Raw genomic sequence first — 14,052 nt, 5'->3', positions numbered from 1 at the left:
ACATCTCCCCAAATCTCCCATGGCCCTGTTGACCCCACCAGGGTCACCCTTTGGGGACACGTCCTGGTGCTCCGTTGCACTCAGGCTGCTGCCTCCTGCCCTCGCAGGGCTGGTTTTGTCAGAGCCAGGCGGGACGGCCCTGCTGGCTGTGCCGGAGCTGTTGTGGCTCAGCGACTCAGCACCTACCTATATGGAGCGTGCCAGGACACCTCGTGCTCCTTTGTGGTCCATCCAGCGGTACAGTCACACCGAACAGCCCTGCTGGGTGGGTGCTCGGGGTAGGGGTGTTGTAAGAGAGGTGTGTTCTTGTTGGTGACTGTGGTGTTTGCCAAGGGGCTATGCCCAGCGCTGCTTCCCAACAATTCACGGAATAACAAATGTGATCCCTGCTCCCCACCCCCCTTTAATTCATTATCAAAGGGATCCTTCGTCAATGGCTTACGTTCACAGGTTACTTGCAAATTTTTCCTTCCTGAAGAAGGTGCAGTGGGGTTTGCCCACGAAGGTGCTTGGGCGTGCTCTGTCTTTGGCAAGGAGCCTGTGGGACCGCCAGCAGGAGCCGCAGCCATGCCCGTGTTTAGCAGGGACAGGGTAGGTTTCTAAACTGTAAAAGTTAAACTGGAAACACACCCCAAACCTAGGAAGGCTGCAGAATACAAAGGCATTTGTAAACTAATGTAATTACTTTCCTCAGTGCCTTTGAATAATGTTGGCTCCACTTTAAAGACTTTTCCCTACCCTCGTTTTACGTTATGTTCTTTCCTTTCTCCTGGTTTCTATCTTGCCCCCCACCTTCTTTTAGCTTGAAGGAGCTGTTAACTTCCAAATTGTGTATCAGCAGTTGTTAGCCATGCCTTCATGCCTTCGTTAAAACACAGGGCACTTGGATAACTTCTTTTTCTTTTTGAAGATGAGGATAACACCCCGGGATGGGGAGGATGGGTGGGAAGGTGAGCGACTTATGTGCCCAGACACTCACGGCATGGAGCGTGTCCGAGCACTCATGGGACAACCAAGACCTCCCCGTGGCAGGAGGGGGCTCACCCTGCACCCTACCACCACATCCCGATGGCATCTGAGGCCCCCGACCCACTCTGAAGTCTTATTTTGACTTGCTCTGATGTTTTCCAGATTCCTCCAGGGTTTCTCCCATCCAGATGTGAGCAGAGGGGCAAGCGAGGAAGCCTAGGAGGAAATCTAGCTGGGCCCCTCACGTGGTGTGTGTGTTTTAATGCTGCTTGTGAGGATAATCCTGGACAAAATAGGCCTGTTGCAAGGGGAAATAGCAGGAAGTTGAGCTGCTGTGCTGTACAGCGCAAGTATTTAATAATAAAGCAGTTGGATACCGCACGACTTAAAAGGGATATGTTATCCATCCTGAGTCATCGCCCCGTGCTGTTGTCCTTATCTGGGTGCAGCTCATGTTGCAGAGCCCCCGAGGTCAGCGACGAGCCGTCCGCTGATTCCTGGGGGGTCTGGATGAGGCCCTCTGGCCGTGGTGGCTCCGAGGGCCTGTGTGTGTGCTCTGAACCGGCACCGATGGAGCAGCAGTTACTTTCATGGAAAATACCGACCTTTTGTACAAAAGCAAAGTGCAGACGGAGCAGTTTTAGTTTCCAGTGAGTTAACATTTTCTGCAGGCCTTCCTCTCTGAAAAGCCAGATTTATCTGAAAATCCCCCCCTTTCCTTTACTTTTCCCTATTCTTGAGCATCACACCAGGGCTGTGCCAGCCCAACCGCTGGCTGCTCGCTGGCAGCTTATGTCCCTGTCCCATGGATCAGGGACATCCCAGGAAGCAATAAATGAGAGGTTTTGTTGGCAGGAGCCTGGATTATTGTCACCCAGCATCTGCACCAGCCACGTGCCCGCAGTCCCGGCCAGCGGCCGTGGGGCTTGTTTGCCATCCGTGGCCCCAGGACCGGCAGCCACCTCCTCTGCAGCCCCTCCGTGAGCAGAAGGTCCCGCTGGCTGATGCGGATCCAAAGCAAACTTTTCGGGTTATTCTGGGCAACGAAACGCAGGTTGGAGCCTGTAGTATTTATTTTGTTTTGCTTTTCAAACCAAATCGCCCATCCCTGCCGAGCTATGTTGATGGTGCGATGGGAGCCAGTTCCCGCAGACCTGATGGGATTAAATGGAAAACTTCCCAGCGGAAGCAGGAGAGGAGCCGTGCACACACATAGCGCCGTGTCGGGCTGCAGGAAGGCTGCTCCTGGCTGCTTGGGCTGCCAATGGAAAAAAAAAAAACAAAACAAAACAAAAAAAACACACACATCCCTGCTTTTTTTCGCCTAGGGTGCGCGTCGTACAGCTCATTACTGTAGGGACCAGAGCAGCCTGATGTAATTTGGCAGCTCTTCAAAAAGAAGTCGTTTCTGGTCTCCGCCAACTTCAAGGACTCAACGGGGGAAAGAACTTTGTCACGAGGAAAACAAACCAACCCAGCGACCTGAGCAGCCCATCCACCCGCACGTGGGAAGTTTGGCCCGGAGAAGGCAGCAGGCGTTTGGGGCGCCCAGGACGGCCCAGCGGGGAAGAGCTGGAGCCTGGCAGCCAGACAAAAGACATGGCAGGGGGGACATCGCCAACAGATTTTCAGCTGCGAGCTCCACTGTGGACTAGGTGCATGAACTCGGGCAGCCCGTTACATGTCATTATGCCCCAAATAATGCTCTGCAGTGGATGTATTTGCTCCCTCGTGTAGCGCGCCGTAAGAATTTAAGTGTTTTTAATGTGCTTTGATGTCCGTGGATGAAGGATGCTCTATAAATGCAAAGTAAGTGTTCTAACGTATGTAGTTTGTTCCCCTTTTAACATAACAAAATACTTAGCAGCCGTTCTTGCTTTGAGGGTTTCCATAGCTGGTGGGTCTGTTTCTGCCGTGCTTTAGCAAAGCAAATTCAGGGGTTTGCAGTGGCACACGCTCAGTGCATTCCTCAGTTTCATGGCAGGAGCAATTTCTTTGTCAGCACTGCAGAGTTATGGGCAGAAATCTGCTAAAAATCTCCTTTTTCATAAAATCCAATGAAGGGACAGTCGTATCTAAGTGTTGGTTCAGAGAAGAGCCATAAAATGGAGCTGCTGAGAAGAAGAACAATTGCAAGCACCACTGCAGCTCTGCCTGCAGGTAGCTCTGAATGAGAACAGAGCTGAATGCGGAGTAATTATTCCAGAATAATGCTGGGTTTGGACATATAGCGTAGAATAAAAATGAACAAAGCCTGCCAGCCCGTGGGTGAGCTCTCCTGCCAGCCCTGTCCCTCTCGGTGACCGGCTGTAGCTTGTACATCCCGCAGATGCTGTGTGGTTGTGCCAGCAGAGGAACAACCTTCTCTGGGGAAGCCCAGCCCAGGTGGTGCTGCCCAGGTCAAAGCCCAAACCGTGCAGGTAGCACAACAGCTCACGTGAAGCCACTGCAAAGCGTGTGTCATTTGGGAAAAGCGCTGTGAAATCTGCCAGCAGTGCAGATGCTCTGAAATGAATTTCTGCAGTGCTCAAAAGCAGGGGAAACGTAGCGGGGGATTCATCCAGCGTGGCAAAGGCAGAAAGCTGCAAGCGCTGGGAAAGCAGTTTGTGTCTCTCTAGCCGAGAGCAGATTTAAGGAAGGCATCCATCCCCCTGCTCCTGCCCAAGCGTCCCGAGGTGACCGAGGCTGCACAGACCCGAGCGCAGCCGAGCAGTGAGAGCTTTCCCTTACCTTGACATTCTCCTGGTTCCTCCAAGTGCCTGAACGCCACCGTGGCTGCTTTGGAGCTGATCCTGAGCCCAGGAGCCTCATCCCAGCCCTAGAGCGCACATCCCAGGTGTGGCAGCTGGAGCAGAGTCACTGGAGTTCAGGGTGTGCTTCCTCTCTGGGCTGCCACCGGGCTCTTCCTGCACCGGGGCATGCCGTGCCCCACTGTGCTGCATTTTCAGTAACTGATCTTAATTATACGCTCCGAGACGAAAGAGAAGGGGAAAAAAAAATTAAAAATAAATAAATAAAAGCGAGCCTTCCAACAGATTTTATCTGCTGTTTATTTCCACAAATTGCAGCAGAAAAGGCCTGGAGGGTTTTGATGGAGGTGGAGGCTGAGATAGCCAGCAACACGGAGGCTGCCGGGGCGCAGCCTTTTTAACCTCCCCTGCCGAGGCAGGTGCCGACACATCCCCGCAGCCGGCGAAGCATGCTAACGCTATGGAGGCTGACGGAGCAAACGGTAACGAGCCACCGGGGCCGCGGCTGGGGCTGCTGCCCTTCCCGAGCCCTCTTTTGAGGAAAAAAAAGGCAGGAAAAACGAAGCAGCACGCGGCTGCCCCGCTTGAGCTGATGAGAAATAACCATTGCGCTCGGGGGCGGCTGCTCCGTGCGCGGGGGCACGGCTCGGCCGGGAGCGTCACCACAGTCCCCTCTGTTGCTCCCTAGGTGCACCAGTACTACAGCTGCCTCCCAGAAGACAAGGTCCCCTACGTCAACAGCCCGGGAGAAAAAATCTCGCATCAAGCAGCTTTTGCACCAGCTGCCGCCGCACGACAATGAGGTGAGTGGCCCAGGGGGGTGAGTGTCCTCGCGGGGACAGCGTGGCGGTGGCGGGGTGGCAGGAGGGGACGGGGTGCTCCTCCTGGGGTCCCTCTGGTCGGAGGCATGGCTGGACTTCTCTGCAGCTCTTTCTGATTTTTGGGGGGATTTATTTGGATTTCCGTGACATTGCTGTTTAAACAGACACGTTTGCTACCTGGTGGGATTCCATTGGAGGCTGGGAGTTGTTTGTTTTTAAAGTTTCAGCTTTCTTTGTTGAAACGGGCTTTCTTCACGTCTCTGACACAAAAGAGCTTTCTCAGCCCGTGGAGGCCAAAGCCACGCTGAAAGCGGCTCCGGGTGCTGTTTGGATCAGTCAGGGCCAGGTCCAAAGTTACAGAAGCCCTTCCCAAACGCTGCTTCCAGCTCACGAGCGCATGCAGCGAGGAGGTGTTTGGCTCTCGAGTGTGAGCAGGGAGCCTGTGAGCCTGGGAAGTCAGGGTTTGAGTCAACACCAGCAGAGCAAACACACCTCGGTGCCTCTCGCAAGAGGCACGCGAGAAGGGTCTGGTCTCTGACGTGCTCCTCCATCAGTGACATCACTGGCTTCGGGTAGCCCGCGAAATTTCCCTGCATAAACAACAACAAAAAAGTTTTTCGTGCTCCTTTTGAAGAATCCGCTCTGGGAAATGCAGGCAGGGAGCTTGTTGCATCTAGGTCAGACGTTAACGAGTTTGCCCATGCGTGGCCGGGTGCCACGGGAGCACGGCGGCGCTGCCGGCGCGGAGGGGAGCTGCAGGCAGCGGGCAGGGGCTTCGCCTGCACCCTCGGGCCCCAACCTGCCCGCCTGCCTTCCCTGGCAGCCGCGGACACCCACGGCCTCCCGCAGCTGGAAGACGTCGGAATAAACACGGAGCCTGCGCTGCTTCGCTGCACCTTGGCAGGTTTTGCAGCCAGTACCCCCTCGTGCTCGGTTTTGCTCCTCTGAAGAGTCGCGGTGTGCTCACGTGAGGGACCCTGCTCGTGTTCTCAGCTGAGATCTGATCAGCCAAGAACTAGGCCTGCGGGGTGAAAATATCCAGAGAAAACTCACAGCTTTATAAGCTTCGGGGAAATTGCAACATTCATTGTTTATATCCTTTTATTTTACTTATTGCTTTCCAAGGAGGTTTTGCAAACGCGCAAACTTTACCCTATATCGGAATAATAGTCGTAGGGCCTGAACAGCTGGCACGCCATCATTTACGTAGGGAACATGGGCTGTGCTCGAGAAACACCGACAAAATATTTTGAAGCCGCTGTAAAACCTCTGCCATAAGGTGGCTGGTGGAGGAAGCAGGAAACCATCGGTCCGATTGCCGGGTCTGGACACGACTTTTAAGACTTCCAAGCCTTCCTAGAAACCTGGCAGCTGGAGAGCAACCTCCTGCATGGCAAGGACCAAGTCCCTTTGTGTGACCTGCTGTGCGGCACGCCAGCCCGGCACAGTCACAGCAGTTATTGCTCACCAGAGGCATCCTGGGCCTGGTTGTGCATTTTTGGTTGTTTTTCTTTTATACGTCATTGAAGCAGTTGCGGGAAGGGTTTGGATTCCTGCTGAAATCCCACCTCTGGAGGTAGCTCTGTGTTTTCTTGGGTTCCTTAGTGAGGCTTGCAGAGCCTATGGGACCGCGGCTCGGAACAGCGAGCGTCGCTCCTGTTTTCTAGGTCCGCTACTGCAATTCGCTGGATGAGGAGGAGAAGAGAGAGCTCAAACTCTTCAGCAATCAGAGGAAGAGGGAAAACTTAGGGAGAGGCAACGTCCGGCCGTTCCCTGTAACCATGACGGGAGCCATCTGTGAGCAGGTGGGTAGCGGCCGACGGAGCAGTGTGAGCAGGGCGGGTTCCCAATAACCACAGCTGGGGTCAGCCAGGTATGTGCCATGAGCACCCCATAGTTTTGGGGGACCAGAGCAGTCTCTTTGGCTAATCCCAAAGCCCCTGGCCTCCTGTGAGGGGAGCTGCTGCGATCCTGGGGGTGAAAAGGGATGGAGAGACACCAAAAAGAGGGATATTCCCTTGAGCAGTGAATTAGCACTTTCTCCCACTTGTGGAAAAACAACTCATTAGGGATGGGCGGCAGCGGGCTCGTCGGACCCATGTCATACCCTGGCTTTCCCAACAGTGCGGCGGGCAGATCAACGGCGGGGACATGGCCGTCTTTGCCTCGCGAGCTGGGCACGGCGTTTGCTGGCACCCTCCTTGCTTCATCTGCAGCGTCTGTAACGAGCTGCTGGTCGACCTGATCTACTTCTACCAGGACGGCAAGATTTACTGCGGCAGGCACCACGCCGAGTGCCTCAAGCCCCGGTGCGCAGCGTGCGACGAGGTAAGAGCCCGCAAGCCCTGTTAAAATCCCAGCTGCCCACCCCTGTACCGTGTTTTTCTAAGGTGTGAAGCTTTTTTCTTGAGTGATTCTTGAGAATAAAGCGAAGTCCTGGGATGGGCAGTGGTTTGAACCTGGGAGCTGAGAAGTGGACCAAAGGGGAATATCCCACTTCTGTCCACTGAAAGATGCACCCCGGTATGGACACTGCCCAGGGGGATGGCACAAACACTTATTTTCCCCCTGTGCATATGGGGAGCACGTACGAAACGCGATGCTATGGCTTTGCCAAGGGTTCATACAAGCTTTTCCAGGGGTTTCCAGTTGGCATCCTGGGGTTACTGTGAGATTTTCAGCTGAAATCTGCCTGGGGCTGTTCTGAGATAGGTCCTCACTTACGCACAGGCATCCGGGGAGGGCTTTCCGTGAGCGTTTCCAGTAACAACACACCCACCCGTGCTGCGTAATTTTAGCCTGGTTGTGCGTGCGCCGTTCTTCTCCTCTCTCCCCCCCAAAAGAAGCCTCTGGTAGGATGAGTGTTGTGTTTCTTACAAGTAGTGGTGTTTGAGTGCACGCCGACCTGAAACTGGCTTTCAGAGAGGAGATTAAAGGGATATAGGAAGCTGAACAAATGGAATACAAAACGAATATAGAAAACCATGCAGAGTTGACTCTGAACGTTTCTCAAGTGTCAATCTCTGTTTAAAAGGCTGGTGAAGGAAATTGTTCTGGCTTTTAAAGTTATGAAAACCGTAGTGTGGAAAACCATGTGTACTATAAAATAGCAAGTCCCATCTATGCAAGCGTGTAATAGTAAAAATCCAAGGCTATATGCGCTTCAAATATAAAGAACATTGACGTATGTATCCAATTAAATTTGTAATGTTACTAGTGAAAAAACAACTCCTAACCATGCAACTGGCCCCGTTTCCTCGTGGTTTAGGCTGGGTAATTTTTTTTCATGTACTTCTTATCCTTGCAAATTCTCATACAAGTCCTTCATTCAGCTTCTTCTTTCACACACGCTTCTTCCGCTGAAGCATGTGAGAAAGAAACTCAGAAAGGGGAAAGCTTTCGGCACAAGCAGGTGGCAGCTGTGGGAAGGACAATGGTGAGGAGCCAGGTCGCGACTTCTTCCCTTCCCTCCAGAGACTTGCCACTTTTCATTGTCCTTTTGATCATCCTTTGTATTCAGGCCCCTGTCTGAGAGACGGGTAGATGTGTTTTAATAAGTGGCTGTTCTGTTCTTCAAAAGTCCCCCGGATCGATAGGTTGTATATAAGTGTGTTTATTACCCCGATCGACCCCTTCTGCTGATGGATGTGCTTATGAGCACCGCCAGGACGCGTTGCTGCAAGCTGGGTGTTAACGCTTTCTGGTCCGTGCACTGACACCCTCCTGGTGTATTTGCATTGTAACAGGAGGCTCCCCTGGGTGCTGGATCCGATGGGTGCACCTGCCTGCAGCCAGACCCAGGGAGCCCTGCAGGGGCCAGAGTGTTTAGCTGTAAAATTCAGAGGTTGTGTGAGCAAAGGGGCACAGCCAAATCACACAGGCAGGAGACGGAAAGACTGGTGCCCACATCCCAGATCCCTTCTCTGACTTAACTCTTCTCCACCTTTGTTTCCCAGATCATTTTTGCCGATGAGTGCACCGAGGCCGAAGGGCGGCACTGGCACATGAAGCACTTCTGCTGCTTCGAGTGCGAGACTGTGCTGGGGGGGGCAGAGGTACATCATGAAGGACGGCCGGCCCTACTGCTGCAGCTGCTTCGAGTCCCTCTACGCCGAGTACTGCGACACCTGCGCCCAGCACATCGGTACGTGCTCCTCCCCGGGACGGGTTTGCATCCCTCTTTGTGGCGGGAGGGCTGTTGGAGAGCAGCCCCAGGAGCTGTTGGAACGAGTGAGAGCTTCCTCTGGCTGAATTTAACGTGTGCATTTTTCTTCTAAAACTCATTTTCCTGTCAGCAGCCTGGCTCTTTGAATTGCAGCTTCTGCCCAGCCGAGCTTGCTGAAGGCTCGCACGAGTTAATGAGCTACTGATGGGAAAGATGGTTGCTCATTAGGCGTCATTATTGTTTGTGTTTGCCGTTTTTAATTAACCCACAGATAGATGTTCTCAGACAGAAAGAAGTGATGGATCAGAGCTGACCTGCCTTCCTAGCACAGGGAGATGAGGTGATTTAGGGTGCATTTTACGCTGGGGCTAGCTGTCACCCCAGTACATGGCCGCAGGGCAGCAAGCCGGGCTGTCACAGCCTTGCTCTCCGTGCTCACTTTGCCACTTGGCTGAACATTTGCTTGCAGTTGGAAGCACGGCACGGGGTGGCCCTTTATCTGTCCGTGGAGGTGAGCTCACGTGTCTGTGCAGCGCTCGAATCATCCACGGGCTGCAGGGAGAGAAAAAAACATTTTGCTCTTGTGCGGTGGCCAGATGGCACGGGGGAAGACACGGGGCTTCAACAAAACACTTGGAGGACGTGTTTGCTGCGACCTATAGCACATCCTTCCCGAAAGCTCAGCTGCGGAGCAGTGAAGAAGCAGCTGTTACGCCTCTCACGCTCCCTTCCCTCGTGCTTCCCCCATCTGCTGCCTGTTTTCCCCTCCATCCCCTTCGCTGGCTCCACCGCAGTGCCCTGCATGGACCGAGCCTGGCTAGCTGGCCGTTCGCATCCCCTTCCCTGTGGCAGACGTGCTTTCATTCTGCCAGGCCTTGATAGAAGAAAAGTGCCTGTAACAGGTAAATGTGACAGCTGAATACCTGGCATGGGCTGAGGGCTCACCTTCTTTAGGGCTAGCGCGGTGGATCGGCGCTGAGCCCGCTTGCTGCCAGGTTTACCCTCCGGTTCCCATTTTGCAGCATATCTGCATGTTTCTAGCAACAAGGGACTGCAGCCATTTTGCTGCGACTCGCTCTGAGTAGTTGCTCGCTGTTGGGCTTAGCAGCCACATATATTAGAGTTAGGCATGTGCTTGAGAATTGGAAGGACTGGGTTGTTTGGTAGAGCAACTGAGCACGGAAGCTGTGCCCCTGTCTCTGAGAGGTGGCTTTGGAGCATTGAGAAAGGAGCTGATAAAATCCCACCCGCTGTCTTTTCTCTCTTCTGTCTACAAGGGCGCTTTCTATAAAGGCATTTTGTTCATTATAAGGGGAGGGGAAAAAAAACAGCTAGGCTAAAGCAAATTTAGCTTGGAGTAAAATGGACTGTGAACATGCTGTTAATCTGGAAATCTTCTGAGGGCACTGGGCCCTTCCAACAGCAAGGCTGCAGTGTGTGTGCAAGCAGGGACTGCAGTATGTGTGCAAGCAGGGGCTGCAGCATGTGTGCAGGCACGAGCTGTGCAGTGTGTGCAAGCAGGGGCTGCAACGTGCATGCAAACATGAGCTGTGCACACATGCAGCGTGGCTCACTGCTGCCCTGGCCGGCCTGCGCCCTGTGCAGCAGTTTCTCAGGTAACGGGGGCTTTTACCCAGAACGGCAGCTTAAACAGGCGAATAAATGCTATAATTGAAGCCTCGGGAGCTCTGCTCATGGCTTTGCCTGAGCGCTGCATCTATACCAGTAAACGTGCCGCAGCGGCTCTGGCCGGTGCCTGCAGCCAGCCCCGGGGTGTCGCTGGCTGGGGACAGGCTCTCTGTCAGTCCCCAGTGCATTCAGTCCTTATCCCAAGGGGCTTGGCAGGGGCAAGCCAGGAAATTTGGCTGGGGGAGAGGCAAGGGGACGCGCTCAGATCCCCTGGGCAGGCTCTTTGCTTTCCGATCTGGGGAAGGGGCCCCAGCAGCCAGAATAAAGTCAGGCTGGGAAGGCGCTCGGGAGCAGAGCAGCGAGGGGCAGGGATGTGATCTGTTCTGTTACGTACTTACCGAGGCAGCACAGATCCCTCTTTATGGTTCGGTTGGAGGCTTTTTGTTTTTTTAAATAGGCAGCGTATTATTGCTTTGGCTTCAAGGCCTTTATGGAGAACTCGCATTCCTATGCTTTATGATCGGAAATATCCCCGTTTAATGTGAAATAGCTTGAGGCTCGACTCCGCTGCCTTTCCCAGCACTGAGCAACTCCCTAGCAGAGGCCTGCAACCTGCAAAGAATTAGGAACGGGTGTAACTTCACACGCTGGAGAAACTCCTCCGAAGGGTTTGTGAGAGCGAGCGCGGGTATAGGTGCTGCTGGCGCGGGACGGCCGCTCGGCCTGCCTGAGTGCCACGCTCCGCGGTGAGCACACCAGGCCTTGGGAAGGGCTCAGGGCTGACTTTTTGTGTGGTTCCCCCCAAGGTATCGACCAGGGCCAGATGACGTACGACGGCCAGCACTGGCACGCCACCGAGACCTGCTTCTGCTGCGCGCAGTGCAAGAAGTCCCTCCTGGGCCGGCCCTTCCTGCCCAAGCAGGGGCAGATCTTCTGCTCCAGGGCCTGCAGCGTCGGCGACGACCCCAACGGCTCCGACTCCTCCGACTCGGCCTTCCAGAGCGCGCGGGCCAAGGAGTCCCGCCGCAGCGCCAAGATCGGCAAGAACAAGGGGAAGGCGGAGGAGGGCGCGCTGAGCCAGCTGCAGGTCACCTCCAGCCGCCTCTCCGCCGACGTGGACCCGCTCTCGCTGCAGATGGACTTGCTGAGCCTGGCCAGCCAGACGCCGAGCCTCAACAGGGAGCACGTGTGGCGGAGCAGGGACGAGCTCTACCACTACGGGAGTAAAATGGAGCAGGGGCAGTCCCAAAGCCCTCTGCAGCTTCTCAGCCAATGCAATATCAGGACTTCCTACAACCCCGGCCAGGTCCCAGGCTCTCAGCCAGATCTATGGGCGAAGCACTTCAGCAACCCGAAGAGGAGCTCCTCGCTGGCGATGAAGGGGCACGGCGGCAGCTTCATCCAGGACTGCAGAGAGGACTACTATTCGGGGCGGCTTCGCTCGCAGGAGAGCTACAGCGACATGTCCAACCAGAGCTTCCCCGAGACCAGAGGAAGCCTCAAAGTCCCCAAGTACGAAGAGGAGGAGGAAGGTGGGATGCCGACGCCACAGTGCCGCACCCGGCATCCCATCAACGCCCTGAAGTTCACGGAGGACCTGACGCCCACCGAGCAGACTCCCCGCGGCTCCATGGAGTCCCTGGCGCTTTCAAATGCCACAGGTACGTCACCCCGGGCTCCTGTCCCCCTCCGTGTGATGGGACCTGTGTGCTGGGTCACCACGGCGGGTGTCCTCCATATCTCCTCCCCCTGAAGCAGACCCGGGGACCCGCAAAGTGCTTGGTCACCCTGGGCTGAGACACATGGGGGTGGGCACGGCCCAGCAGCTGGGCTCGTTACAGCCTGTTACTGTAATTAATGTGGGGTGCAAGTGTTCCCGTCCCAATCCCATTGCTCTCAGCCACCAGACGTGCTGGCACTGGTGTGGGTGGCAGCCTGGGGGCATCACGGGGGGCCACCGGCCTCCTGCCCGGCCCCCGGTGTGCATGGCAGCCCCGTCTCACTTGGTCTGCTTGTTTAGCAAATGCAGCTCTTTAGAGCTGGTTGGCTTTTCTGCATAGCTCAAAACAAATGTTTTCAAGCTCTTTAATCCTCCCTTTTGTGCAGAGGGAGGAAAAATCAAGGCCAACTGCTAAAGCAGAGACAGATCCTAGCATTCAGCACTTTGAGGACTGCTGTCAGCTGCCGTTGTGGGCTAAAAATATTTTTAAATGCTTTGAAACAGGCCCAGTTTTGCAACCCCTTTTGCTTGTTAGGCAGCCATCAAGCTCGCGGCTAGTTAAGACAAATTCCTTCTCATTTCTATGGAGCTCTCTTTCTCCTCTTCCAATACTGTTGCGACTGCAGGAAAAAGCCAGGCAAAATGCTTTTCCCATCTCGCATGAGTGTCGAGCCCTTTTCTCCCCAGTACATCCCAATCCCAAACCAGACACGGCTGGCGTTTGCTTCGGACTCCCTGAGCAGCAAACTTCTCAGAAAAGAAAATACCAAGCCTGGTTTGCTTGCCAGAGATGCTGGCTTGCTCCTTCTTCACCACTCCCCCGGCATGTTTCTGTTCCAGCCAAGCATTGTTTGGAGCCAGGCTCATCCTGCTCCTGCCCTTGCAAAATCGAGTCCTTCCCTCACTGTCCCCCATCCATGAGCAGCCCGGAGGAGCCTGGTCCTGAGGGGTTCCCCCCAGGGAGCATCGCTGGCCCTGGGGAGCCCGTGCTGGTGAACCTGGGGTCTGTGTTCACCCAGCCCGGACGGGCAGGTTTGCTTTGGTACACCCTTGCCCTATTCATGGGTTTTGGTGTGTTCGTTTAGGGAAGTTGCCAGCCCCGTGGCAAGATGTGAAATGAGCCAGGATCCCTCTGAACAGCAAACGTTAAGAGCATGGGGGGAGAGGAGAGGCTGATGAGATGGAGAGGGCTCAAACAGCCTCAGAAAAAAAGGAAAATAAGATGTGAAATGGAGAGGCAGCTGGGAATTGCCCTCCAAAACAAAGCCCCGTATTTCAAAAGTTGCTCCTGTTCCTGAAAACCCATATTGTGTAAACCCTGCCAGTGCGAACAGTCTTGAGTAACACCGAGTTCCAGTGAGCAATATCTGAATACTGAAGCGACTGCTTCCTGCTTTGGAGCTGAAGTGTAACAAATTTTCTGAGATACACGTCAAGAGGTGAGAAACGTAGAAAATCTTTCATATTAAAGTGAAAACTCGTTTTGTATTTCGTTTGGGAATCCTGGGAGAGAGATCTTCCAGAGGCATCCTCGTCGTGTGGTTGTAGTGTGTTTCTTTGCAGGCAGTGCAAACTGCTCGCTACTTTCCTGCTTTTCGGAGAAGTTGCTCAGCATGATGAGGCTTGTAACGAATGTGAGCGGTACCTCTGAAGAGGGAGGTGATAACGTTTTTATTAATGTGTAAGATCTAGTAATTTTCATTGCTCTGGGACCTGGCTCAGCTCGGGCTCAGGGGCACTGTGCTAATAACCGCAGCTCCGCAGGGCTGCGCTCACTGGCGGGGAGCATCGGGGACAGAGACAGAATTATCCCACTTCGTCGGCAGCGTTTTGAGGACAGCCTTGGTGACCTGGCCAAGGTCTGTGGGAGAGTGGGATTTTGAACCCAGGTGCAAAGCCTAAATTCTGCAAGAGGGCACAGCCACTGCCTTTCCTTGGTCCCCTCAAAGCGAGCTCCATGGCAAACACCATACAACTGCAAACCAGGCTGCGGTGCCG

The 14,052-nt window shown here is 54.3% G+C and overlaps 1 protein-coding gene across 1 annotated transcript in view; it reads left to right on the top strand.

Moving 5' to 3' along the window:
- PRICKLE2 (prickle planar cell polarity protein 2) overlaps nt 1-14,052 on the top strand; it is a 97,815-nt gene that overhangs the window by 75,451 nt on the left and 8,312 nt on the right. The window contains 7 exon segments of the mRNA XM_040568627.1: nt 4,408-4,476; nt 4,478-4,522; nt 6,208-6,345; nt 6,665-6,868; nt 8,497-8,583; nt 8,585-8,684; nt 11,141-11,995. Of these exon segments, the coding sequence (XP_040424561.1) occupies nt 4,408-4,476; nt 4,478-4,522; nt 6,208-6,345; nt 6,665-6,868; nt 8,497-8,583; nt 8,585-8,684; nt 11,141-11,995 (1,498 nt within the window).

Source organism: Cygnus olor, chromosome 10 (genome assembly GCF_009769625.2).
Source record: "Cygnus olor isolate bCygOlo1 chromosome 10, bCygOlo1.pri.v2, whole genome shotgun sequence".
Lineage (NCBI taxonomy): Eukaryota > Metazoa > Chordata > Aves > Anseriformes > Anatidae > Cygnus > Cygnus olor.
Note: the sequence above shows the minus strand (reverse complement) of the source record. Positions and strands in the feature narration are given on the sequence as shown.